At 34.3% G+C, this 26,914-nt stretch overlaps 1 protein-coding gene across 1 annotated transcript in view; it reads right to left on the minus strand.

Annotated features, from left to right (window-relative positions):
* Nucleotides 1-464: 464 nt before the first annotated feature.
* Nucleotides 465-26,914, minus strand: part of VGlut (Vesicular glutamate transporter) — a 49,255-nt gene continuing 22,805 nt past the window's right edge. The window contains exons 4-13 of the mRNA XM_076118325.1: nucleotides 13,545-13,657; nucleotides 13,273-13,406; nucleotides 12,786-13,031; nucleotides 11,571-11,764; nucleotides 11,230-11,392; nucleotides 10,836-10,943; nucleotides 10,576-10,761; nucleotides 10,091-10,276; nucleotides 9,257-9,433; nucleotides 465-9,179 (exon numbers count right to left, since the gene is read on the minus strand). Coding sequence (XP_075974440.1) covers nucleotides 8,952-9,179; nucleotides 9,257-9,433; nucleotides 10,091-10,276; nucleotides 10,576-10,761; nucleotides 10,836-10,943; nucleotides 11,230-11,392; nucleotides 11,571-11,764; nucleotides 12,786-13,031; nucleotides 13,273-13,406; nucleotides 13,545-13,657 — 1,735 coding nt within the window. The 3' untranslated portion in view covers nucleotides 465-8,951. The remainder of the gene's footprint in view (nucleotides 9,180-9,256; nucleotides 9,434-10,090; nucleotides 10,277-10,575; nucleotides 10,762-10,835; nucleotides 10,944-11,229; nucleotides 11,393-11,570; nucleotides 11,765-12,785; nucleotides 13,032-13,272; nucleotides 13,407-13,544; nucleotides 13,658-26,914) is intronic.

Raw genomic sequence — 26,914 nt, forward strand, 5'->3', positions numbered from 1 at the left:
TAACACAGGTTTAAACGATAATTGATTGTTTATTGATTAACCAGTGTCTTTCCCCAGTAACTATTGCGTGAGGTCAGATAACTCTGCCCTCTTCTGACCCAGGAAGATCATGTGTGTCTCCAATGGCCATTTTGTCTTTGACTTGACCTGAACTATCGGGCATTTAACATACGTGTATTTGAGTAGATTTGATTCCGATACTAAACGAATATGTTAGCGATCTATCTTGTCTTCTTTGTCACTTGTCATCAGGTGAGATGTGAGACAAATGCCAATTAAATATTTAATAACTTACTGATTGTCCTATTTGTACTTGTCGTCCTGTGATACAGTGGATCTTAAATCGTTATTGCAAATATAAATAATATGCTATATAATAAATGTGCACAAATTAACTTTTTGATGTAGTCTATATGTGCAGTGCTATGGGGTGATTCGAAAGATATAATAAGTAAAACCACAAATAAATTTAAAACATATATTAGGGAAGATAATGTTACCATTTTGAAACGACAGTACAGTTCAACAGCAAGCGTAGACACGCAAGTAACTACATTTAAACACATGAGATCAAGTATTGAGATCATTGATTACAACATTCTACTCCTTCTATAACACATTTACTACCAAAAACAGGAAATTCCATTGCAATAATATACATTTTTATCTAATAATACCGAAAAACTGTATCAACAGTTAAAGTAAAAGTAGTTGAATACAGAATTTGAGTGACGTAACTATGAGCAATTGGTAAGGTTGCTATTTCGTTTTTTATTTGTTGCTCTAATAATATAAGAGTTTTACATTAAACTATTCTTTAAGCGATCAAATACTGAAAACTCTGTGAATTTATTATTCTTAAACGCCTTTTTCGCATCGTGTATTTTTGCAAGATAATGTTACGTTTCAGTATTCAGCCGCAAATCACAAAAATATTGTTAAACAAACATTCTAACATACATAATAATAACTAGTATCACCAACAGCTAGGAAATATTAACTATATTTCATAAGTAATTTGATTAAACTTAACTTACAGGTAACTAAAAAATATATGGTAAAGTTTAGCATTTTTATAGAGCATTCATGAGCAAAGTCAGAATAAAATTAAATGTATTAAAATTATACAACAAAAGACAATTCGTTGTGACTTAATTTATCGAAACAAATCATTTCCCTTCTTGTTTATTTATTAAGAACTATGCTACTTTTATTTATTTACAAAATAGCCCGCAGTAAGGTTTAAAGTATTAGAAGAATACTTAAGTAGAAACGGTTACTTTTTTAAACTTGGTTAGGGACTTTCAAGAACTTAATTATTATTTTTATTGTCGGTACCTTCCAAAAACCTATGTAAGTCGTTTAATCTAGAAATAAACCCTTGAATGGCAGCATCAATGTCAAACGACTTCGCTGTAATTTGAAAAAAATCTCATTTGAAAACTGATTTTAAAATTGACAATCAACTTTTTGAGATTAGTCAGGCTATTTTGACAAATAATTCAATATCGTAATCAAACTTGAATCGTCTGAAAAGCTGAATATGTACACTGCTTTTAGGTTACATTGTATTTACATTCAACGCTTTTAATAAATAATAATAAGTGTACAATGACCGTATTATAAAACATCACTTTTTATCATTACGCATGCAGCACCCCACACCCGTATTTCATTTTTCTTGTCATACTTTATTATTTCAACACTCTTTAAGTCTAGAAGAAAAGATGTAAGCGCCTTAAAAATTTAGTGATATTTTAAAATACGGTTTTAATTGTCACTTCACACTCAGCAAACAAATTAACTGTCATAAGATTTCTAACGCTTGCTACACACATTTTCGGTTCGGCATTAATCGGCCTAGCCGGGTGGCAAAACCGAATTTGTGTAGATAAACCCAATCGGCATTAGCCGAATAAATGAGTCGGGTCGGTTTTGTTGTTCGATAATTAATATTGTCGAACCGAACATGGCCAACCGAATATGTGTTGCAAGCCTAACTGTGTTTTTTTTTTTAATGATACGGTCTCCGTTCTGGCCGGTAATTTAAAATGTTTTGGACGATATAATAGCGCTTCGTTTTGTTGTTTACATATTTTAATAATATTTACACACTAAAGATTGTAGGCCAGATTGAAACTAAACTGTTGCATTTTAGTTAATGTACATAACTTGTAGCTACCCTATTTTAAAACGCCTAAACCACTTAAGTGTACGCACCTAACTACGCAATGAAGAAGATGCAACTCAGAATAACAGAAATAAATAATCAAAAATTATTAAATATTTCAAATAAAATATATATTTAAAATTCGTGAAAAGAAATAAGAATCTTTCACCAGTGTGGGTATTGGACTTGTACCTTGATGCAAAAATGCAAAACCCTTTATAGTATGAACGCTGGTGAAACACCATAGACAAAAATATATTTAAAAAGTAATGAAAGAAATAAAATGTGTCGTTATTTTACAAAAATAGCAACACAAGTAAGTAAAAACTCGTGTTCTATCTAAAATATTACAGCAGCATTACTATTTGTGCAAAGGTTGAGTAATAAATATCAATAAAACATAATATTTCTAGGCAAAAAATAATAAAGCGACACAAATTATTTACAGCGTCGATAATATCAGGACTTTGAAAGCAAATCCTTAAACATGAGTCTAATCAGTAATTGACAAATCAGTGCATCCGTGCAAGTAATACCTTATCTTAACACTAATTTACTTTAATACAAATTGTTTGTACAATCAGATATTAAATATATAAATATATATTGCTTAATATTTTAAATACAATATGTAAATATATGAAATATAATAATGTATAAAAATAAAAAGTAAACGAAAATCGATAAATATACGCTATACGATGAACGATAAAAAAATAAGAAAAATGATATTTTTAGATAAATAAGTTAATGTCATAATAATATATTAATTAGTATTACACATATGTTATATTATACGTAAAGAGGCAACGAACGCTCTTGATACAAAAAACAACCGATAAAATCAAATACTAAGAAGTTACCTATTTTTTTTAAATGTTTTTTGATTATCTGTCATAAAAAAATATACCGAAAATGAACTTTACTAGTCTTGAGAAATCTTTTTTCCAAAAAATATGTTTCAGGGGTTAATTGTCCAAAAATAATATTTAATACGTTGCTGTAATTATAATTAGTTGTTTAGTTATATCGTTGCACTCTGGAAAATATATATTATGTCGAATATATAAATTATAATAGATATACATAAATATTAATCAATAAATGTATAGTATTATTAACTTTCCTTACTTGAACTACGGTATATTATTATTGTTCTAACACTACAGTCTTACAATGTATTGTCTTCTACTTACGACTAATATTTACAGCTAGCGGTCGCTTTCAATAAGCTTTATTGTCACCACAGCCTTACAGAGTGAGATCACCCCGTTATTGTCTTATCACTAGTTATTCTAAGTATAAGGTTACCGAAGGAGACATTTTAATACAAACAAACCCGAAAACAAAGAACAATTCGGCTGGAAATGACGTAAGCAACCAGTAGCGCGATTTTCTACAGCCGGTACTAACGAATCGAGAATTTGACATTTCAAATGTACTGAACAATTCGTTCCTACGATACCCGTTGAGGGCGCTGATAAAGTTTTCATACAAATTTTCTCAATAGCTGGCTGGTTGTCAATAGTCCACAGTTAGAAGGAATCGCGCTAAAGTTCAATAGATTCTGATGACATGAAAACGACAGTTGTAATTCTGACCACCTGACAGATTATTTTTTTCAAGGTTGACCAAAAGGTTCAACAAATAGCGGCCAGTAGTCGCTTAGGTCATATGTCGCATAGAAGATGCTTCATATTGTCCCACAAAAAGTATCCGTGTTGTGGATGCAAAATATGTCGCTTGCTTTTGTCGCATTGTTGCTCTTTGCTCCACAAAATGTATATACAGTGTGGTACACCGATCGTCCCATAATTAGTACCCCGTAAGAATTGTTTTAGTACTTTACCAAAAACAGTTGTTACTATCCTTAAAAATGTCTTCTTTAATAACCTTGCATAAGGTCCCCAAATATCGATGAACAAACTTTTTAGAGTTTGATTAGAAATTACTTATGTATTCCGATCAATTCCTAAAAAGTTCCATGTAAATAAAAATTAAAACAAAATCCCTACACTAATAATTTCATTGAACGATATTTAAGAACCTTAAACAGGGTACATGCTGCCTGTTCGTGGATGTTATAGCAATGGTCTACCATTCAGTTGTTCAATCTCTATTCTGTTCTTTATGCAGGTTATTTTGCCACAAGCCTATTTCTTTTAAGACAAACAGGCAGCATTATTTAATCCTTAAGTGCCGTCAGGATATCTTAAACGCAATTTAACAATATAAACAATGATAAAATACAGTGAAATACATAAAAAACAACCAAAAACATTATTTGACTAACTTAACTGAACTGACTAAACAGAACTAGGTTAAAATGAATAACCGACTTATTTATTGAAGATAGTACGATTAAAATATTGTCAACTTGAATATATTACAAAGGAAAAAAACCCTCCTAAAACCTTCGGCACTTAACGATTACACCTGTATTCTTTGAACCTTAATTAAATTACGTGCTATATTATTATTATTTCTCTTTGAGAATTTTATCATATCGAAACGAAATCCAAATGACAAAAAAGAAATTCCGGGAAAAATTTGCTTTTGAGTAATTTCGCGAAAACAACAACAAATTGTTAATTACAACACTGCCACAAAAATAATTTTGTCAATTTTCTTTTAAATCAATGATATTAAGAAACAAAATTAATATATTAGTATCGAAATCATTTTTTTTAAATAGTAAATTAAACGGATAAATTTTGGTTTCATTGTTCCTTACTTAACAGGATTACTATGGGGACTACTTATTTTACTAAACACATACATTCTAAGGACTAGTTCCACCATTCACGGATAAGTACTGGTAAGAATAACCCGGTCATTTCTCAAAGTTAACAAACCAATGGTCATCTGGATCCGGTGAAACCTGCCGATCACATTCATTCCAATCTTTTCATTCATTCATTCACTACCTACATCTATGGGTGCTTAAAACAAGTGCGTGGGGGATCGTACCCTTTCGCCGTAACCTTGGACATCGTGAAAATTATCATTACTACTAAATACATATTATTTTTAAGCTCTACTGGATTTTTAGAATCCTTATATCTTACTATGCACTTTTCCCGGCCATAAAATTATATTACTATGCTCAAAATTCAACAATGTATTAGTTAAAACAAATCCTAAATTTATTTTTGTAGTCCATTATTACGTGGTTGTGTAGGTGAAACCAATATAGTTTTAAAAATGATAACCCAAAATACATATTTTAAAAAGTAATTGCATATTGAAATTCTTTTTAATCTACTTTAGAGATATTATAACTATTTTATTACTGGTTATACCAACTGATATGTTTTTAAAATAACATTAAAAAGGCCTGTTTCACCACTCACTGAAGTGCCCCGGATAGCCGATACGGTCGCTAAAGGGATAGAAAATGTATGGAAACATGTCCCAATTTTTTTACTGGAGGTATACTTATCTGGAAATGGTGAAACAGGCCGTAAGTTTTATTTATAAGTATAGATAAATCACTACACACTCAAGTAATATTCTTTCAAAGTTAGTATTTTTACATCGCAGAATTGACGGCGTAGAGACTCTTTAAAACAACGACTTTGTATTACACTATATAATTAAGTCTATCATTTTAGTGCTTTAATGAAATATTTTAACTTAATCGTTACGTTGAAATATGGCTTGTATAAAAATAAATCTAATGCTCACTTTTTGAACAGCTTATTTATAAAAATGAATATGAGATATTAATTTATTACCGATTATAATGTTTTAAGCCAATAACTTATTTGTTTTGTTCAGATTTACTAATTCATTAGAATTTATTTAATGGAGAAATTAACAGATTTTCAATGTTGTTTTATCATATTTAATCGGTTTATTTGTATATTAAAATATATTTGAATTCAGCTCCAAAAAATGATGAACATAGCGCTTATACGTTTTGGAGTTAAGCGCCATATTAAATTGTGTAACGTTTTATTCTTGCGTTAAATGATAATTCTCACTCATGTCCAAATAATCCCTAGAATATACCGTAATGAGTATATAATGTTATATTTAGTGACTATTAGATGTATATTTGTAATATACATCATATAATTAAAATCTAGTTAGAATAATCTTATTTTATTAGGGACCAGAAACGGGAATAAAAGAGAGGTGTAACAGAATATTGTAAGGAATTGCACATTTCAAATAATTTTCAGGGTTCATTGAATTGATATTATATAAATTTTCTCAAATAGTTTTGTTTTATTTTCATTAACTTATTTCTCTTACCCACCAAAATCTTTATTACTGTTTTTGATAAAACTATAAAAATAACGTTATCATAAATTATATCACGTTGTTTAAGAAGTAATTTCAGAATAATTTATTTATTGTCAAACGAAAATCTACCTCTAAGTTCAGTCAAATTTTGAATTCGGCAAACAAAATACAACCTATGTATAATTTATTTCGAAAAATCTATGAAATCATCACAATTTTATCACAAACTCCTCTGTCCTTATCCAATTAGTGCACTTTTAACGAGTGTTCGTTGGTCTCAAATACCTTCCGTGAGACTTTATTGTCAATCACAAAAATGCTGAGTCAAAAATACTAACGATTTACTTTTAAAAGTATTGTCAATCACGAAAAAGGGGATCAATGAAAGTGTAAATGGGAATGTGCAATAGGGTGACAGAGAGAATGATTACGAAAGTACTTATAACTACAAGTATTAGATCTGTACATTAATACTTGTTTATTCCTCCTTATTACTAATTATTATCACGCCACCATTACAACTAATCACTGTCGAACTTATAGTATCAAACATTTAAGATTGCTTGAAAGTATTCACAGTTTAAACTCGCTTTTCTTGTTGTTATTAAACAGTTTCCTCATACGGATAGTTATGACTGAGGGATGACAAACCGATCGAACGGCAAAGCAACCTTAAACGAACTATGTGAACAGCTTTTTTGAAGTTCTTATTTACAACAGTTTTAAGGTATATACAGATAGATCAACATAGCTGTTAGCTATGAGACGGTGCATATGACTTCTACTGTGCATTATATATAAGCTAATTATTATATACCTGCCCGCTCTGTCGAGTCCGAACATCTAAGCTAGAATATTATCACATTATTATTAAGTGGATACATGCTTACAAGCTAGAAGCTAAATTATAATGACTAAAGACACTTTCGATATTTTACTGACAAATATCGAGAAAATGTCGTTGAGCGAAATAAATCATGAGCCTAATAGCTTTTTATTTATTTTTTATATTATTTTAAAGAAGCGTGTTTTAACTTTTTAAATTAAATTGGTTTACTGGTTAGCAAACTATGTAAAACTCCTTATTATCTATATAAATACGGTTATATTAATTACTATATTGAAGCGTACGAGCCTTTCGAAGGGAAATGTTTGTTTAGATATGAAATACCTAAAATAATGAGGTAGTTACTAGCAATTTAAAAACCCAAGAATATATAAAATAAAATATAAGTTTTATAAACAGAATATTAATAGGGGTCGGTAAGAAGACTTCATAAATATGTCATTTTTTTACAATGTACACCGTCGGCTAAATTTTAACTTTTAGTTAGACCACTTCCGTAATAATCTTTTGTGACTATAGAAAATAGGAAACACACGTGTTGTGTTTCTAGGTTTGTGACAATAGCAAAGTTATCATGTACTTAAACTGTTCTGTTTCGAAACTTTAAGTTTGTTATAGGTGAATTTGTTATGCAACCCTACGTGATTGTTTGAATTGTTATCCACCTGCATGTCAAAGCATTTCTTCGCCGAAACCTTAATAATATTTTGTTTAATTATTTACGTAATAAGTTCGCATACTTTCAAGGCTCGATATTATATTTGCAAGAGCCATCAAAGTATGCAGAAATATATAATTTTTCCTAAAAATAATAATAACACAATATAATAATCACGTAAAGAGATAATTGGAATTTATAAAGTCATGTATTACTTACCTGTAGAAAATAATAAAATAGTTCTAATAAAATACAAAACATTTAACAAGAATGATAACATTACTCCCCTTTATATTAATAACATTTTATTTAAATGTCTACACCTATGATACATATACATTTACGCGTCCAATTAAATACAATTCTAAATTTGAACAATTCAATTATTTCGTAAATATTTATAAACATTTTACAACAATTTTATGAAACTTAGTAACAAGGACGAAAAGTTTACTGTAACCATCAATTTAGTGATAATAATCATGTATGATAAGATTCATTAAGCTTTACTCATCGAAACACCAAACAAAGTATCTCTACTGTGATATGCCAAGATAATTATATACACCTGTACAGGTACAATAGTAAATAAAACAGGTACTCCACTTAATACTGTAGGCTATTAGCCACTTGTAATCTAACTAATTTCAGTTCAACGTAACATTGCGAAGCACTCGGCTTCAGAAAGCTAACTAAACAGTAACAATGTCACGGTAAATATATCAAAAGCAGCGTTGACCATTAACTTTTTAGAAAAAAATACGCCTAAACGCTAAACCATTTTACGTACAAGCTAACGATGATGAGAACAATGGTACTGTATTATAATATTAATTTTCCTATAAAAATATGAGCCACACGACGAGCCGCTCGGGGAACTGATGTTAGAATTTCGTTTAAGTACATTTTGTTGGGGAGCAGATACGTCGCATCGACACCAAAGGTCATCGTTGTCGCCCGTCTGAAGATCTGAGAGCTAAGCAACGATAGTACGGGAGACAATTAGCGTAGTACTGTGAAGGTTTCTACTGTTGTTGGTAGTAGTCGTTGTGCGGCGGGTACTCGGCTTGCACGTCGTTGTACTGATGCGCGGGCGGCTGTACTGGCTCGGCCTGGTACAGGGCGCCGGACACGAAAGGATTGTTGGGCACATGTGCTTGTGGCGCAGTCGCCGGCGCCGGGGGCCGCGGTGGAGCGATCGCCCCGTACCCTGCTTGCTCTGAGCCACGCAGAGGCGCTCCCGGTGTCTCCGTCTTATAACGACAACATTAAAGGTATAGAAATTTGCTAGAATTTTATAAAAAGTACGATAAAATCGTAAAATACTTACGAAAGTCGTTTCATTATCTAATGATTTCATAGGCCGAGGTTCCTCCACTGCGGTTTCGGCCCACGGCTGCAGCTCTCCCGACGCGAAGATGGCGTATATCGTGATACCGATGAAGTGCACTGTAGCGCCCATCAGGAACACAGCACGCCACTCAGTGATAGCCTTCTGCATCTCGTTCTGATTTAGGAAAAAAAAAAGATTAATTGTTTTACCTTAACAAATAAAGAAAACTTATTTTATAAAACGCTGACGAATTGTCTAACTATTCTTAATAACCTAAGTTCATCTCTATAATTCGATATCATAAGCAGCAGAATGGTAGTTTAAACTGAACAACAATACACCGAAAACTGATTCAACATTCAAAGTTTCAGTGAACATTATTTGTGTGTATCATTTGAATATTTAGGCGGTTCACAATAGGCGAGTCATTCGTGCGAGAGGTTGAGCGGCGGCGATAATAAAGTGCTCAGCCGAAGTACGCGGCGTGTAACGCATCGTCGCGCACCCACAATGATGCTCATTCTATATTCCGCGTGCGACTAGCGCCGAGCTCGATTTCCTTTTTTAAATTAGCCACGGACGAATGTCCTCTTTGTTTTGCTAGTTCTCGCCAAGAAAGCGATATCGTACCATTGCAAGGGAGTGTCATATCAAACTTTGTAATGAAGGCCGTGAAATTAGAAAACCGGAGAAATATACCTATTTTGCTTTATTTTAAATAAAAATCTGTAGAATATTTTTTCACTTATTTGTTTCAATTCAGTAGTATGAAATGCGTAGTGACGAATAATGAATTTAGAATAATCTAGTTAGTTGTCAGTTCTTTCTTACCTTTCCTTCAGTCATGTTGTCAATAACAATAGGAACGACGAAGCCAGCGATGGTGCCAATGCCGTTGGACAGGCCCATGAGTATGGACGCGTATCGAGGCGCGATGTCCAGATGGTTCACGTTATAGCCTGAGATTGCGAAGCCACTGCACGCTACACCCAACGTCAGCTCTATGGTCGCCACATACTAAAGGAAGAATAACGCTGGTTTAAATTTCCGCAATATAAATCTAAATATATATAACTCAAAGGTATAACTGACTGACATAGAGTGATCTATCAACGCACAGTCCAAACCACTGGACAGGTCGGGCTGAAATTTGGCATCCGCTAAGAAAGGATTTTGATCAATTATTCTACCTCGAAAGGGATGAAAGTTTGCATGAAAATTCTGTTCTAACTCACAAACTACGCGGAGGAAGTCGCGGGCAAAAGCTAGTACAGGTAGAAGTTGAGTTTGCTAGAGGTTAAATGTTAGTACTTTACCTTGTTATTGGCATAAGCGAGGAGCACGAAAAAGAACGCCTCCAGACCAAAGCCTCCACAATTGAAGAGTTTCCTCACATTCGTAGTGGTCATGATGTTATTTTTACGTAAGTAGTCAGCCATCATGCCGCCAATAGGCACCAGTGACGTCATTATTAAATGTGGAATGGCGCCAACAAACCCAGACTGAAAAGACGAATAACGATGAGAGGCACTTAAGTGTGTCAACTTTGGGATACATTATAAGATTGAGATAATACCTCTGTGATCTGCATATTGAATCTCGTCTTGAAGTACGACGACTGGAAAATTACTAGTAGACAGAAGTTCCATGTCCTGCAGAAATTGGCTACGATAATGGCGTACACCTAAAAAAATAGCACGTTGTAAAAACTCACCGTTATTAACGAAACAAATTAGCATCAATAACATAACACAATGCCTTGACTTTACACTACGTCTGAATAATTTTTGGCTTGCTTTACTTGATGGATCTTTGACACTTGTATTCGTATATTCCCTATCACTTACTCTATAATTAGGTTATCTGAAACTTATCCATAAGCTGTGAAACTAACCCTAAATGTAGACAGATAGATATATATACTGTCAAAAGATAACAATATACTGAACTGAATTGATACTTCTACTTACTGGTGGTGAAGTGGCAAAAGCTTTCCAGGGCGTCGCCCAGAAGCCAGGCATAGCGGCTTGTGTTGCAGTGCCAAGTGATTGTTCGATGTAGGTCAACTCTTTAGCCGCGATGGTAGGGTGCTTGCTGGGACGCTCGAATACTAACCATAACCACATCATGTACCTAACGAACAAGGCTTATTTTAAAAACACATTTCATAAAGTTTAATCATGTAAATCATTATATGAGTTTATTAATAAATATGTTCTTAGCTGTAGAACGTCTACAAGCTAATTTGATAGTCCACTATCAATCATCTTTAAAATGTATGAAAATAGTAAAATATGCAAGCAATAATTACCAAATGACACCGAAAAATCCGTAGAAATAGAACGGCGCCTGCCAGCTGATGTAGTCGGTAAGCAAACCGGACAAAGGCATGCCAATTACAATGCCGGCGTAAGTCCCGCAAAACGCCAGGGTTGCCAAACGGGAACGCTCCAGCGGAGGAGCCCACATACGCCAGATACCGTGGCAAGATGGATAGGTGACACCCTAAACAAAAATATTCACGTACAATATCGAAACGTAACTTGCTGATAGTGTTGTACTTAATATAATAGAGTAACATTTTTTGACGACAAAAGAATATAATTTATATGAAAAGAAAATCTGTATAAGGGATCAGATGAAATAGAAAAAATGTAACATAAATATAATTTCTATAGCTATCAATGGTCCCAATCTTAAAGATTTAATAGGATAGCAGAGGCATTGAAGAATCAACTAAGCCGGGATATGCGGAGACGAGCAAATACGTCGCCATGACGACGGGGGGCCCGGTAATCCTGAAGAGGCTTTGTACTTCGGTAAGCGATGTCGACTATACTCAAGTGCGATTCACGATAGATACCGATCGTTTCTACGCAATCATTGAAAATCAGACCTTTGAAACCGAAATCGGCAATATTTACTTCAAAGGCCAAAGTATTTTATTTAAATTATATTTCCACTAGAACAAAAAAGTAGCATATTTTGATATTACAATCATCATTGTATTCGCTAGATGAGAGAGGATTGTGAAATGTTCACTTAGTCCCAATTACGTGTCTATGAATAAAGATATCGTAACGAGATGTCTCCATAAAACATATTAAGTATGTTAAACTCAGTAAATATATCTGTTTAAGTGACAAACATCAGAGAAAGGGTAATGCCGTAATAACATGCATTTAGTTACACAAGAGAACAAAATAGGGGAGTGAAATCCAAACGTGACGAGTCGTATATTCGACACGATCTGGGCTTCAAAATTTCAAGTATTGGTAATAAGCTTGATCATGCGAGCTCACGTACAGAATGTCAAATGTCCTAAATTTTAAACGTGTGACATTTCACTCGTTACGTGTTTTCCTACTGCTTTATAATTCGTGTTTCATTTCAACGTGAATTTTCCCTGTTTCATATTTTAGACTTTGTCATATTATACTGTAATTCTCGAAGTATATTTCGTTTCAACGCACCTAAGATTAATGAACACATCATCCATAGAACATTTTTAGTTGCTTGTACTCACTTCTACGAAACCCTGCGCGATTTTCAGGATGACGACAGCAGCAGGGCCGACAGACATCGCACCAGGGATGGCCATGTTGAATATAGCTGATGTTACTATAGCCACGCCGAAGATCTTGTTCGCTGGATACATTGACGCCAAGTAGCCGCCAGGGACTTGCGTGATGAGGTACCCAGCGAAATACGACGAGTCGATGGAGGACTCTACGCTCAATGTCCAGTTGAAGGGCGTGTCTTCGGTGGAATTCTGTATAACAATAAACTAGTTATAGTATACAAGTATTTAGTCTCTCGAAATTATCTTTAGATCTGATGGAACCGTAACACATAATACCTTGACCCCTTATAAAGTGTCGGAGGGTTGACAACTGACAGAAAATTCGAACTCTTATGTATTCATACAAATCTCAAAACACAGTTCCTAGAAAGTTACGATGAACTGTTATAAAAGCAGTTGATAAATAATGATTATGTATGGACGTATTTACCCCCTCAGTCATCTTCAGCTTGGCCATGCTCATGTTGCAGCGCATGCCGAACATGATGCTGAAGCCGACGCAAGCCAGCAGCGCCACGGTGTAGCGCGCTGTCAAGCATGGACATTCTGCGCGCACGTACTTATCTGGTAGCAGAAAAGAATTATAATATAATCACCTTCTATCACAATAAAAGAAAGTTCCTGGGGGTACAGATCCTTCTGATCCTGTACATCTCACTGTAATGTTGTTAAAGTTAATAATAAATGTGTGTGTGTGTGTACCTATGGCCCGTGGTGGTGGTCGGTCAGGCGACGGTGGTGTTTCCAGGTCTTCGCCATCGTACATTTGATCATAGCCCTTCTGATCCACGTGGAAGTTCTCATATTGAGCATTTCTGGAACAATACAGTTCGTATTAAGCTTCAAGTGCAAAATTAGTTTATACCATAATACGGTTTGCAGAAGACAAACGAGTTGCTTTATGAAATCTTAGAAAATACACTGAATCCCTTCATTGATACAAGAAATCAGTTAGTATGTAGCAAGCCTAATTTTTAAATAGTCCTAGTTTTCAAAAGTGCTAACACAATTAAGTTATAAATAGTACAATCAAAGTAAAGAAAGTAGGTTGAAACACTTGAGAGCACAATATGAAACCCAACTAGATCATCCAGTAGTAATAAAATAAACTGTATGTGAAACGTGCTAAGCAATCAAGTACAATACACACTAGAGTATAGCGTATAGCCATGGCGTGATATTTTGCGCTATTTTCTCAGTAATTGAAACGGATAGGAAGCGACTCTCCTCGCAGGAGGAAATAAAATTAAAATGCGTCTGCCTGCTAACAGGGTTGACATGTAGGGTAGCACCTGAGCGTCGATACTCGACCTGCATCGACTATAATTAAACATTTATACAAGTTTTCCAATACATTTTGCTATTAATGTTTGATTATCTGTGGTTATTTTATCCTTAGATAGTTTTGTGTATTTATTTGTGACTGTAACTGAAACTGAAGAATTGTACTTATGTCTAAAAGTGACAAAGGCTGTTTTCATTTGGGCTACGGCTCGCCAATCGCTGATTCGATAGCATTTCAATGAAATAATTGTAAGGTCTTAAAAATAGTTTTACATTTTTTAAATGTAGAGATTTAAATATTCAAGTTCTGCTGCAACTTTGAACTGTACGAGGACTGCAGCGAAACTTTTTCAACTTCCCGTCGTCATGTCAAAGATTCTTTGGTTATCCATTGATCAGTACAATGTAGTAACTATTCTAAAGAGACGGACGCTCGCTCAACTTTCACACCTCTATTGAAATTGTTTAAAACATTTTTAAGTCGCCAGACTCGGAATTAAAAGAAAGAAATCGTCATTACACGAATTTGGCACGCAATCATTTTTGGGACAAATTTTCCATTTTCAGCGCATACTTGACGAATCACCGAAGTCTTCGGATACCAAAACCTATTATTTATACTAATTATACACTTGCAACCTGTTCTAAAAAGAAGATAAATAAGGAATTTAAAGATTGAAATGATAAAACAAACAATATAATAGGCATAAATCTGTTTGAACTGTCTGTCTGTATCGCAGTATGAGCTGGCGTGGAGCCATTAGAGGCGGAATTGAATTAGTTGCCGTTGTCGTCGCACGTCGCGTTTCATTGTTTGGATCTGATAGTCTGCACTCTTGACGGCTGGGCGGCTCCCACCTAACGGGGGATCGAAAGAGCTGTAACTTCATTACGCTCCTGTTTTATCGCTCGGATAACTCTCACTGTCTACTCCTAAAGTTTTTAAATCAGGTTACGGTTAAAAACTAAGCTGAATCGTTTGTTTCATTTTGTTATTAACCATCTTATGTGTTGGGTGGTATTGTCTCATTGGAGTAAAGCCATGTTTTATCTTTTGTATTTGGATTATGAAAACATTGTAACATTTTTCTTTAAAACAATAAAAATTAAAAACACGGACATTAAATTGCAAAGCTATTAAATGTAGCGATGAATATAACGACTTGTGGGTGGACTGTAAGTCATCGGCGTGTAAATTCATTTTTCCGCTGACAAAAGTAATAAATGTGGCTATCTGTCCCCGTCCCCCGTTTAACGTTGTTGGTAATGAATCGTCGCATAAAAGGCATAACCAAGTGGAAACGAGGCGCGATGTGACGGTGCACCCCGTCACGCCAGCGTAGATCGCGCGTCGCGTCGCCCGCTCGCACCCCACGCTAATGCGTTTAGCTGTGACTGGATCACTGGCCGAGATACCGACGTCAACAGTCGACGGACCCATCTGGAGGGATGTTGTGTTAATTATTCGATTATACGATTAAACAAAGCAGAACGCTAATGTGTTTTATAAAAGCTCAGTGAGTGTTGTGCTTAATAACTTTATATCCCCCGTCCGAAGATAAATACAATTAAAATGATGGTAAACACTATAAAAGCCTTTTACTTGATCGAGAAAATATAAAGTTGTTGTTTAAGTAGAACAATATTGTTTCCTATACGCAGGAAAAACATTAATATATAAGAAATAAAGTCATTCAAAAGATTATATTATTTATTAGTTATCATCCGTTGTCTTTCTAATTTTTTTCTCCGCACACAACCTATTTCTTCAAAAAAGTACTAGCCCATAAAATGACACAAGTTATAGTAGCCCCCAGCCCACATATTACTTCATCCATATGCAGTCACGGTTATGCTTTTAGCTACTTAACTGCCATAAACAGAATGTATCTTTCAATCTACATGCAAGTGTATCGGTATAAAAAAACATGCGATTATGAGTTTTGTTAAGGTGCCCCTTCGAGACACCCCCGATGGAGTCGCGCGTCGGCAGCGCTTCATTGTCCCGCTAATGCACCCCATACACTGTCACTATAATTATGTGACGTAACTCTAAATGGTGTAATTACTGTTTTGTGCCCGTTTGTCTACGCACCGTTAATGGATACCAGTCATTTTGAAATTTCAATCTTGATAATATTTATGCAGAATGATTTATTTGAACGAAATGTAACAGGATTGAGTTCCAAACAAATTGATTTTGCTTCTTTCTTATTATGTCTCACGCTAATGCTTGAAATTACTGTCAAAATTACGAGTTATTAATTTACCAGTAGTCCTAACAATATAGAATTCAACATTTATAATACTTAAATCGTTTAAACCAAGTCCAACTCAAATAATATCTGGTTTTAGTAAGCCTAGGTTTAAGATAACGTAAACCCTATAACAGTTTTGAAGTACAAATTGAATCAGTGACCGAGTTCCACTTTAAAGTTAAACTTCAGAGAACTTTGTCATCGTCACTTTGTCGGTATGTTGGAGCTGCATACATTCTCCAAATATCGTTGGCGTAATAAATTGCTCGCGTTAATTAACATATCTTAGCAGCTATCTGTAAGCAATGTTTGATATTGCTTATACTTGTGTGGAAATAACACTCAAGACTATTGCCAGATACTTTTGTTCCTAGAATCATTTTGACGTAATTCATATTTTACTACATTTTTAAGATTCTTCATAAATTATATCTGTCAAAATTACAATTCCTTGTGTGTATATCCTAGCGCTTCAAAGAACCACTTTTTCCTCCCTCCGGCCACTATCTCATCGCTAATCAACTTAATAGTAACTCAGTTACTGAGATAAAACCGATTGCCTGTTTAAATGCTATACAATTCATTAATATTTGTACTCAAAAGTAAGATTATATGGCAAAAACTGAACTAATGAAAAGTGTAAAAGTGTGTAAAATCAATAACAATAAAATGAACTCTTAACCTTAGCCGTGCATATAGGTTTTCTCTACTTCTCGAAGACAGGGCTGCTGGATCAGACGTGAAGAGCAAGGGAGAGTCGAGGGGGAGGCGGGGGCGGCGGGGGTGTTGCGTAGATCACAATATGCACTTCAGCATTCCCCACTATGAATACCTACAGACGCCAGGGCGGGACGCGGACTTCTTAATTGATTAATTAAGATTCGTGTATGAGTGCCTGTTTAATTAACAAAATAATATTTGAAGACTATTTTGTGAACTTGAATTTAAACTCGGGAAACTCGAGTGAGTTGAATTTGACGTTTAATTTTGTCTATTTCGGGCGTATTATATTCAAACTAATTACTATTAAGTAATTTCCTCCTTCTTTTCTGTTTTTAATTATGTAGAGTGTTCTATTGTCTTGATTTTCTTTTGTTATTCGCTTCTACCATTTGTAATACATTGACCTACTGATTTTGTTGTCTTTTAACTGTAACAAAATATATTACTGGTATTCGATTCCGGCCCTGTCAGCACGCGCGGGAGGGAGTAGCTATTACACCCCGTAAAGCCACCCTCTCTAATTGATTTACAATTGTCGGTTAAATTTGTTTCCCGAGCACCCTCTGCGATCACCGATCGCAAATGCATAAATTTTTTTTAAATGCATAATTTTACCATCGACGAATGGTTAAAAATATACGAAAAACATTGCATTTTGAAAAACTTGTTAAAAAAAGTGACATCATTTTACAATTAGTTTTTTAACAAAAAGTTTAAATAATTGATTGATAACTACGCATAGACGGGCTAGGCATAGAATAAGCACTGTTTAATATACCACTCTGGCCTAGTCAATAAAGATTCGAATTTTAACTACTAAGCAATTGTCAATCCATCTTTTTCACTAAATTGACCAAAAAAATGTTCCGTGTAATACGCTCTTTCGTGTGAAAATTGGGTTAAACGACTAGTTGGTAGGCTGGTCTGTCAACTATCAGGAGAGGCGCGCGAAGATGGTGAATAAAACATGTAATAAATAAATGTAAGCAATGTAACGTAACGACCTATTACAACCGCACTCGGACCATCCTCGCGTTTATTGAGTAACATGTGCTATAAGATGTTAACTTAGTGCTTTCGTTATGATATACTGTTATAAAACAGTGGTTTATTTATTAGTAGTAAATTGGTTAATAATAATCAGTTTTATTAGCTTTGAGATTTATTTTAATGTTTCGTGCGATCGTAACTGTAGATACTGCATAATAGTAACATTATCAAGTTATTTTAGTTACATATAGTATTTAAATAGGTAACTGTAAGTTCAAATTCCTCCCAAAAGCATAAACTTACTCAAAATAGCACAAAGCCCTAAAATTCTATAGAGCTAAGTATAATACACGCATAGAAACATTCTATTCTCTATACATTTGTTTGTAGATTAATATATTCGTACTTAAAAAGCCTTCTCCGTACGCAGGATAAATAAATCAAGTGAATGATCTCGCATTTCGACACTCGCGAACATAATAGAGTTATGACAAAAATGGCGACGAAAGCTAAGAAATATCACTTGGTGAACCCGAGACGCTTGTTAGCGTCTCCTTGCTTTTATTTATGGCCAGATTTATTTTATGGTCGTTCATGGATGTCGGGTAAATCAAATGAAAAGAGATAGCTACAAATAAAACAATAATTTTATCGATTTGCATCGCCGAGGACAATGTCAGGGAAATATAACTTCATTGAGAAGTTTAAGCCAGTACGATGTCTTTGATCTTTAGTTTTGCGAGTGAATTAAACGACTTTCTTGTTACGGATATAATAGTACTTAACTACGTGACTTCATTGTTTTGTGTTTTCTTTCACTTTACGAGTGAATTTCCTTAAACATGTTTTTGGTCGGCATGTAAGAGCATGCATGTTAAATAGTTATAATACGTGCTACGCAGCCTCTACGACGACAGCAAATAAAAGGCTACGACATTTTTCTATTCTGTTAAGACAGAAGCACTTTATTTGAAAAATATATCTACTAAATTTCCTATAAATAATATGTAGGTATGTATACTTTTATTCTAAACCACATCATACTGTGTTTTCAATAGACCGGGAAACATACATCTGCTGTGTATGCATAGGTTTGAATATCAGCCGGTCTGATGAACGTGCTTTCAGTTGATTTTTCTATTTCAAACAATAATTTTATTTTGTTGCAGCGAACTGCGAATACAACAAATATAATAAAAATGGAAAGCAAACAAGACAGCGTGTTGTATTTGCTGCGATATTCGTATTTGGTTGGTACATTCTTACTCTCTTTGCTGGGGCCTAATCTGTCGGGCGGCGCTCACCTCACGTCCGGGCTACGCCTCTGTTGTTTCTTGATTTTCCCGTCCATTTGCAGATTTTTATTTTTCAAGTGTAGCAGTGGGTATTGTATCTAAACTCGAGTTTAGAAATATTCTTTTTGAATTTTTATTTTACGAGTATTTGTGTTCATATTTCATAGTACCGTTTTATGAAACATTTATTAAATTTGATTACTATATACTACTGATATACTGTTGTAATTTGTGCCTGCTTGTTGTTCAATATTAACAGAGCAAAGCTTTTAAAAATAACTGGCTCATAGCGGATGCAAATAAAAAAAGGGTAGAGCGATAATGTTCGTAAACGATACAGCAGTAAACGTTATCCGTGCTCTCAACGAACTACGGAGCTGTAAACAAATTGAAGTGAATTCGCAAAGAAGGAAAATCCAAACAAATCCCTATTTAATCCTGGGAAAAACGTTCCCAAATCCAGGTTAGTTGTAAATATCAATTACGCAAATACCCCGGATTAGGATGTAGAACGGTTCGCGCCGTATCGTGTGCGTTTACAAGGGGTGTTTTCCTACATTTAAAGACTTGTAAATACGTGCTTCAGATTGCTTTAAGATACACACATTCTGCCATAAGAAAGAAATTTAGAAATGTTTAAGTGATTTTATTGGTTAAAAAATTTGATATTCTCAAAAGAAAATATGCTAACTACTTTTTACTTTCTTAAAAGCATCGTATTAATCGCACAATCGAATTATTTTCAGTCTCATTAGTACAAAACGGTATAATCGACAACTATCATAATAGCATTCAGGTGACAATTAACAAGGTAGCAATGCCGAACGACATAACGTACGGACTTAACGAACTAATAAAATGTACAGTAGCAGGCAATTGAATAAAAGTCCCCGGGGCGATTTTTCCCTCAAATCTAATAGAACTGGGGGCCGGGGACAGTCGTTGAAGACTTGTAGATAATTTTAATATTCATGTCGCAATCCCCAAGAGTCTTGTATCGATCTTACGTCAATCTGTTGGACCTGATACTAGGTCACAATACAGCTTCTAATTTACCGTAAGTTGAGACTATAGCGACTATTCTATTGTAATGTTCTGAATGAGTATAAAAGAGTTTTTTCTTTTTGTTAGATGCCAAACAACAATTACTTATTACTAGATGTGACTTTGCCTGTGTGAAAAGATTTCTAGAAGTAAAAAGTTGTTTTTCTATTAATTCAGCTTATAAACTATGTTTATACAATATTTCATCAAGTAGTTTTGGCGTGATTGAGTAACAAACATCCCTCCAAACATCTAAATAGTGGACATGTTTCGCATTTACAATATTAGTAACAGTTTTAGTTATTAGATGTTTTAAACTTACTTATTACTACAGCCAATTATAAAGGTCTGTTAATGTTACGTCAAATTGTCTTGTAAGCTTAATTGGAGACACCCAGTTTTAGAGCTAATAAACTTGAAATTTAGTTCATATAGCGAGCCACAAAACAGCGGAGTAATTAACATTATTAAATTGTTTATTAAGGAATCATCTGGGAACGAAACCCTCTTCACGTGAGACTACTATTAACTGGATTATAAATTTTTCTTTAGAATATAATTATTAGTAATTACTTCTAAAATGTACACCAGTTATTCGTAAAAAAAATATAGAGTCTCTTAAAGTTTGTCTTATTTTACTTTATTCCGATAACAAGAAGAAAATCTCTAAAAGAAACATTACATTTCTGTCAGTTCAGACTATAGAATCATAAAAATAAATTGCCCTACCTGTGACATCATAATTCTGTCTCCAGAGACCACTTCTGAAGGGGCACATGACATATGGAGACATAAATATAACTGTGGCTTATGGTACCGTGACGAGGGACCGACGATCCCGAGAAAATAGATAGTCCTCATAGGACTTCATTTATCACATACAAAATGTACTAACGAACCAATACACTTGCTACATTGTTATTGATAAAAGTAAATATGCTGATAACAAGAAAATATGATAACAAATCTATTTTCCACGACATTGTGCACAGTTAACCCATTTATCTTAATTATCATTTCGTAACCTTTGCGTCTACAATTAGACTGAGCCTAGGTATTGTTACTAGGTTACAGAAACGTTGACTTATTTTCTGAATACGTTTAATAATATAGTTGTATATTATCAAGCTATTTGATACTTATTTGATTTGTTATCATGTATTTAATGTTTACTAAACGTTCCACCGAAACTCTCTACTTGTTTCTATCATATAATTTCTCTGTTATTCTATGTAATACTTACGGCAACCACCTCCAAAACATGTTTCTCGTGAATTTTCTCTATGAAATCAACAGGTGATATCAGAAATCACACCCTCGCGTCTTACAAACAAGTCACTACCTTACACTTAAGATATAGAGTCCGAAATGGAACCGCGAGTCTCAAGAGGATACAAAATACTCTGAAACAACAACCTGTGGATTTGTTTAAGCACTACACATTAAGTTTTAAGTACGTGAAATGTTTAGTACTGTCCCCTGCTCGGAGGCACTGATAAGTCACTGTTTTTGATGTATTTGTGAGTCAGAAGCACTGTGATAAATGTAGTATTAGCACGTTCATTGTGTTCAAAGTTGGTTTAAGTGAGATGATGTGTGATTTAGTGTAATTTATCGTACGTAGGAGCGACAACGCAGCAACGGTAGCGATGTGACGGGCGCTGATATCAAACTAGCCAGAAATGCGTGCCACGCTCCCTCTGTCCTCACTCACAGTCCTATTCTGCAATGAGGTTTGACCTGTTGCTCATTTATCTTTTACCAAATGTGTTTTGTGATTCGAATCGTAATATCGTTAACTGAATTCTTTACAAGTTGCCAAGGTTTTTATAAAATGGTTTATAATATTTTATTATTTTAGAGTTTCAAGTCACAAGGTCGGTTATACAGTCAGGGATGACTAAGAAATTGCATAAAATTGACTAGAAACTGCGGAATCAAAAAGTTTTAAATGTGATTTAAGTTTTATAATATCTGTTAAGTAGAACGCTTGTATAATCATTAATATTTATAACACAAGGTCCCCAAACGACAATTTACTCACTTTATTTGCTTGTAAAGTTAATAGTTATTATGTTCCTATTCTCTAAAACAATGTGACTTTAAAGGTGAAATTCTATTTCTCAAAACGTTAAATCAAATATACGTCCCAATCTTATACGGACAACTAAATTACTACGTACTACTAAGTCATAAGTCTAAAAATACCACCAGAGCTTTATTGTTAAAAAAATAACCGAATCACACTGCGGATTGATCCTGTATTCTGGTGACAGGAGTGTATATAGTGCTAAGTCCTGTGCGTCAGAGCGAAACGAAACAGCATCAGAGCGAGAAAACAAAAGGGAATTCATTCAAGATCAGCTATCTTATTCTGCAAAAATTCTCTACCGATAATAATAATCAATCCTTATCTCTCTCGCTCTAACGTTCGGGAAATTCAATTGCCGGGAAGGAGAAAATGTACCGTGTTGTAGTCGAAGGTTTTTCTTCGTATTGCAGAATGATCCTAAAAGTCTCGCGAATGCTCCAGATTCACAGACAATGCCCCAATTTATATCCAACTCACTTACTGGAGTCAGAGGAGATGGGGTGGTTAAAATAGGAAGGATGTTGTAGTAATATGCATATCATATTATTATCTATCGCTACTACTTCACTTCATTATTTTGCTTTACTAACATTAACTTACGATTTTATTTTGATAAATTACTTATGTGCGCTTTCTTGACAACCACAATTAATTACAATAATAGAAGCAACTACTTTATGTAAGTAAAGTTACAGCAGTAGTGATAAAAATACAAAAAATATTTTGTATATTTATCTGTATTTTCTCCATATACTTGTTGCTGTATCCTCGAACAAGGAAGTACCACTAATAATTACACTAGTTACAATAAGTCCAGCGGAGTGAATATCGCCAAAACTTTTCGTGTGTTACACACGAAGGGGAAAGTGGGGTAAAAAACCGTCTCACAAAGCCAATTACATTAAAACATTCGGCGCGGGACAAAGGGCGAGAGAACAATGGAGCCTGGAAAGAACCCGCGATATGTCTTTCAATGCTTTTAACTTTCTACTGATGGCGGCGCAGCGAGGGAAAAATGGTGACGTCCCGCGACAAATGCCCGTGAAATAGTGATGTGCTACGATGTAATGCGGGTGATAGTATTATTTTGTTTTATTGTTGTTTAATGGAGGCGATATTTGGGTTCATAATTCAGTTTGACCAGGTGTTGTGATAATATACCCCGAAAGTATAAATTCTTTTGAAAATATGTAAAGAGTTATATCAAGCGTCAAAATAGATGTAATATGTTTAAAAGGTCATATTTTATTGTTTTCGCGTCACATGTGTTAAGAATGCATATTAAAAATTAATCGTCATGTTATAAAAAGGAATTAGAATTTTGTTCGATTAATAATATTTATAATGTAACATTTTGATCAGGTTTTAAAGATCAATCTTAATACTTATTATTTTTTAAGTACCAATGACGTACATTAATAGGATTTTTAAATACATGTTGAATAGCGTCAAGTAATTTTTGATTTACTCATATTAATTTCAGTACAAAAATTAAAATTTTCGGGCGCTTAAAAGTTTATTGTCATAGTGAGCTAGACCAAGACCTTTTTATCGACAAATTTCGATTTTAGTAGCATCACTAATAAAGAAGTGAGACGTAACCAATGGGGTATCACGGCTTGGTTGCACCGCAAACTCATTTTATAAATCGGTCGTCCGCTCGCCCGGAACCACGCGTTAACCCACCCTTCTCTAACGCACCTCCTTTGTAAACCAACACAAAAAAAAATACTCTAAAAACTACGTTTTGATTAAAACTAAGTAAAAGGAATTTTGAAGTAACGCGACCGGTTAAATTTTTACGCTGTTTATTACTCTTTTACTTATACGAATTATCGCTAAATATAGAACTAACAAATCTATTCTTCACGCAAACCGAATTCTTTAAAAGAAAGCCAATAACACGAAATAAGTTTTCTCTCAGTAAGACAAATAAAACGTAAGCCTAACGCCATCTATGAGGTGGCGATGTAAGCTTAACTTCCGTTTATTTTGCTCCGAGTCACAGCATCAAGTTCATTATAGATTTTACGCTGAAAGTTTATCAGTCGTAGATATCTGTTAAATTTACTTATTATAATGGTAAAAAAGCATTTATGGGGATAAATGTGTAGACGTGCGTAGTACTTGTGTTTTCAAAACCTATGAAATCATGAAAAAAATCGTTCTAAAGTCATACGGCCATTCAGCTTCATGGGAAAAGCAATGAGTAATATTGTGTTTCTAAATGTGATAATACTATGAACTTATTTATCAAAATATCAAGGTTTCAAATAGTGACGTTAATAGACGGTAGAGATAACAACAAACTGACGTATATTCGTATCTATAGATTGATATACTTCACCACATCACATTATACTTTTATAAAAACGACGGTCCTCTTTTCGGTAACCATTCGCTTAATAGACAGTATCAAGGCAAAGATCTTAAGTAAATCAAATCGCCCCATGAATGGTGAATGAGTCCGGGGCTTTTCACCGACTTTCGTGCAGATGGCAATCACAATGGCCGGGGATCAAGAGAAACTTATCTCGGAAGAGGTCGCAAAAATGTTTCTTAATGCTTATTTAAGTTGCATCTATTTGATCGTATCGCGACACTGTCGAGTCTCTTCCAAATTAACTACACTTGTCTTTGAAGATATTTTCCCCGGGAGAGAATATTACTTCATTGAGTAAACGATTAAATGTTGAGATATTTGCTACGCACAATCTTTCACTTTTTCTCAATCATGGGTATCGTGTGGGTGTGATTTTGCAATACTTAATCGTTCTTTGATCCAAATTGCTGTTTAGGTAACACACTAATACAAAATTGGTAGCAGGTACGTCTCGTAGTATCAACTTTGTACAGTTGTACCTGATACTTTTATTCTTCGGTTAAACTAGATTAAAATTAAATGTAAGTGCGAGAGTTGTCTTGAAAACATAATATCATATGAAGATAGTAGAGTAGATGCATTCAAGATAAAAATTTGATCAAAGTTTGAAATACAATCAGGGTTCAATAAGACATTTAGAAGAGTCAAGTGAACGTCTAGACATGAGATTAGGATAATCCAATTTTGTATCAAGCTGTTGATCACACTTTTTGATTTATATTTTAAGTTTTGAGTCAATTGCATCGTGGTGTTATAATAATAAATTATGGAAACATATCGAGATTAAGAGATGTCCAATTCAAGTATGACTGATTAAACTATTTGACTCTCTGTCGATAAATGAGAATTTCATTGATATAGTACAAATGCAAATCACGTTTGGACGGCTTATATCTTTCCCATGCTGCAACCTATTGCTATTAATACCGTGACATGAAGTTAAAAGTCATTACTCATTGCAAATTGTATTGCTACAAACATTTTCTTAAGTAAAATGACTAATAACGCTCCACAATTCACTACAGCCGCAATAAAAAGTTTAATGAATTCACATAACAATTTTTATGATTCCTAAACACTCAATAAATCCGACCGCGGGGTATAAAAGCACCCACCGTGTATTAAATGTGCAATGCGTAGCTACAAATCTGTTAGGAGCGAAGTGAAACCGCGGTAAAACCCCTTTCACTTGGGTGAAACGTTACCAGCTTTGAAAAACAACAATAACCCTCACCATACGTATGTATGAGGATACGCAATATACTTTAAAAGTACGCCCACCGTAGACTAGTGAGGGGACAGACGCGACAGTTCTCTCAAAGTTTTAGGTTTTCAAAAAGACACAAAGGCTTTAGTGAATATGTACATAAAAGGTGGCTTATGCAAAGCACTCGAATTTTAAGTAACACTTTTCTAATTTCAAGACTTTTTACAATATATTAACTAGTCATTTGGCAGTTTTTTGCTGTAATAAATCAAATTACTCAAAGTTTTATTGCATGGTAATAAATTAAACATTAAATATTAGCTTTATCCGTCGTTATGTTTGCAGCTCTGTCGTCTGATTTGCATACATCGTCGTCAGCAGACGCTTGGCGCATTTTATTAAGTCTACGCGGGACCCCTCTCTGTTCGAGAGCCACGCTATTTTCATGTTTCGGGACTACAAATGGGAATCCATTTAAATACTAAGCCTACATTTCAATACGATGCGATGTAAGTGTTTATTGTAAGATTGATGAATATTACTCGTGCTAGGGTTGCTAAATGAGTTTGTCTTTGCAGTTCAATCTGAATCTGCATAACTAAAACGAGTTGTAAATTGACAGACATAAAATTCTTTATAGATCACATAACTTTACGATCGGACTTTCTCATCCTGCAGTTTGTCAAAATTCGGACCAGTTGCATAATAACCACCATATATACCACGTTGAAATTAAAGCTATTGTTTACAAAACATGCGTTTGCTTTTTCAAACTAGATACTACCTAGGTATATTA

This window comes from Anticarsia gemmatalis, chromosome 9 (genome assembly GCF_050436995.1).
Source record: "Anticarsia gemmatalis isolate Benzon Research Colony breed Stoneville strain chromosome 9, ilAntGemm2 primary, whole genome shotgun sequence".
Taxonomy (NCBI): domain Eukaryota; kingdom Metazoa; phylum Arthropoda; class Insecta; order Lepidoptera; family Erebidae; genus Anticarsia; species Anticarsia gemmatalis.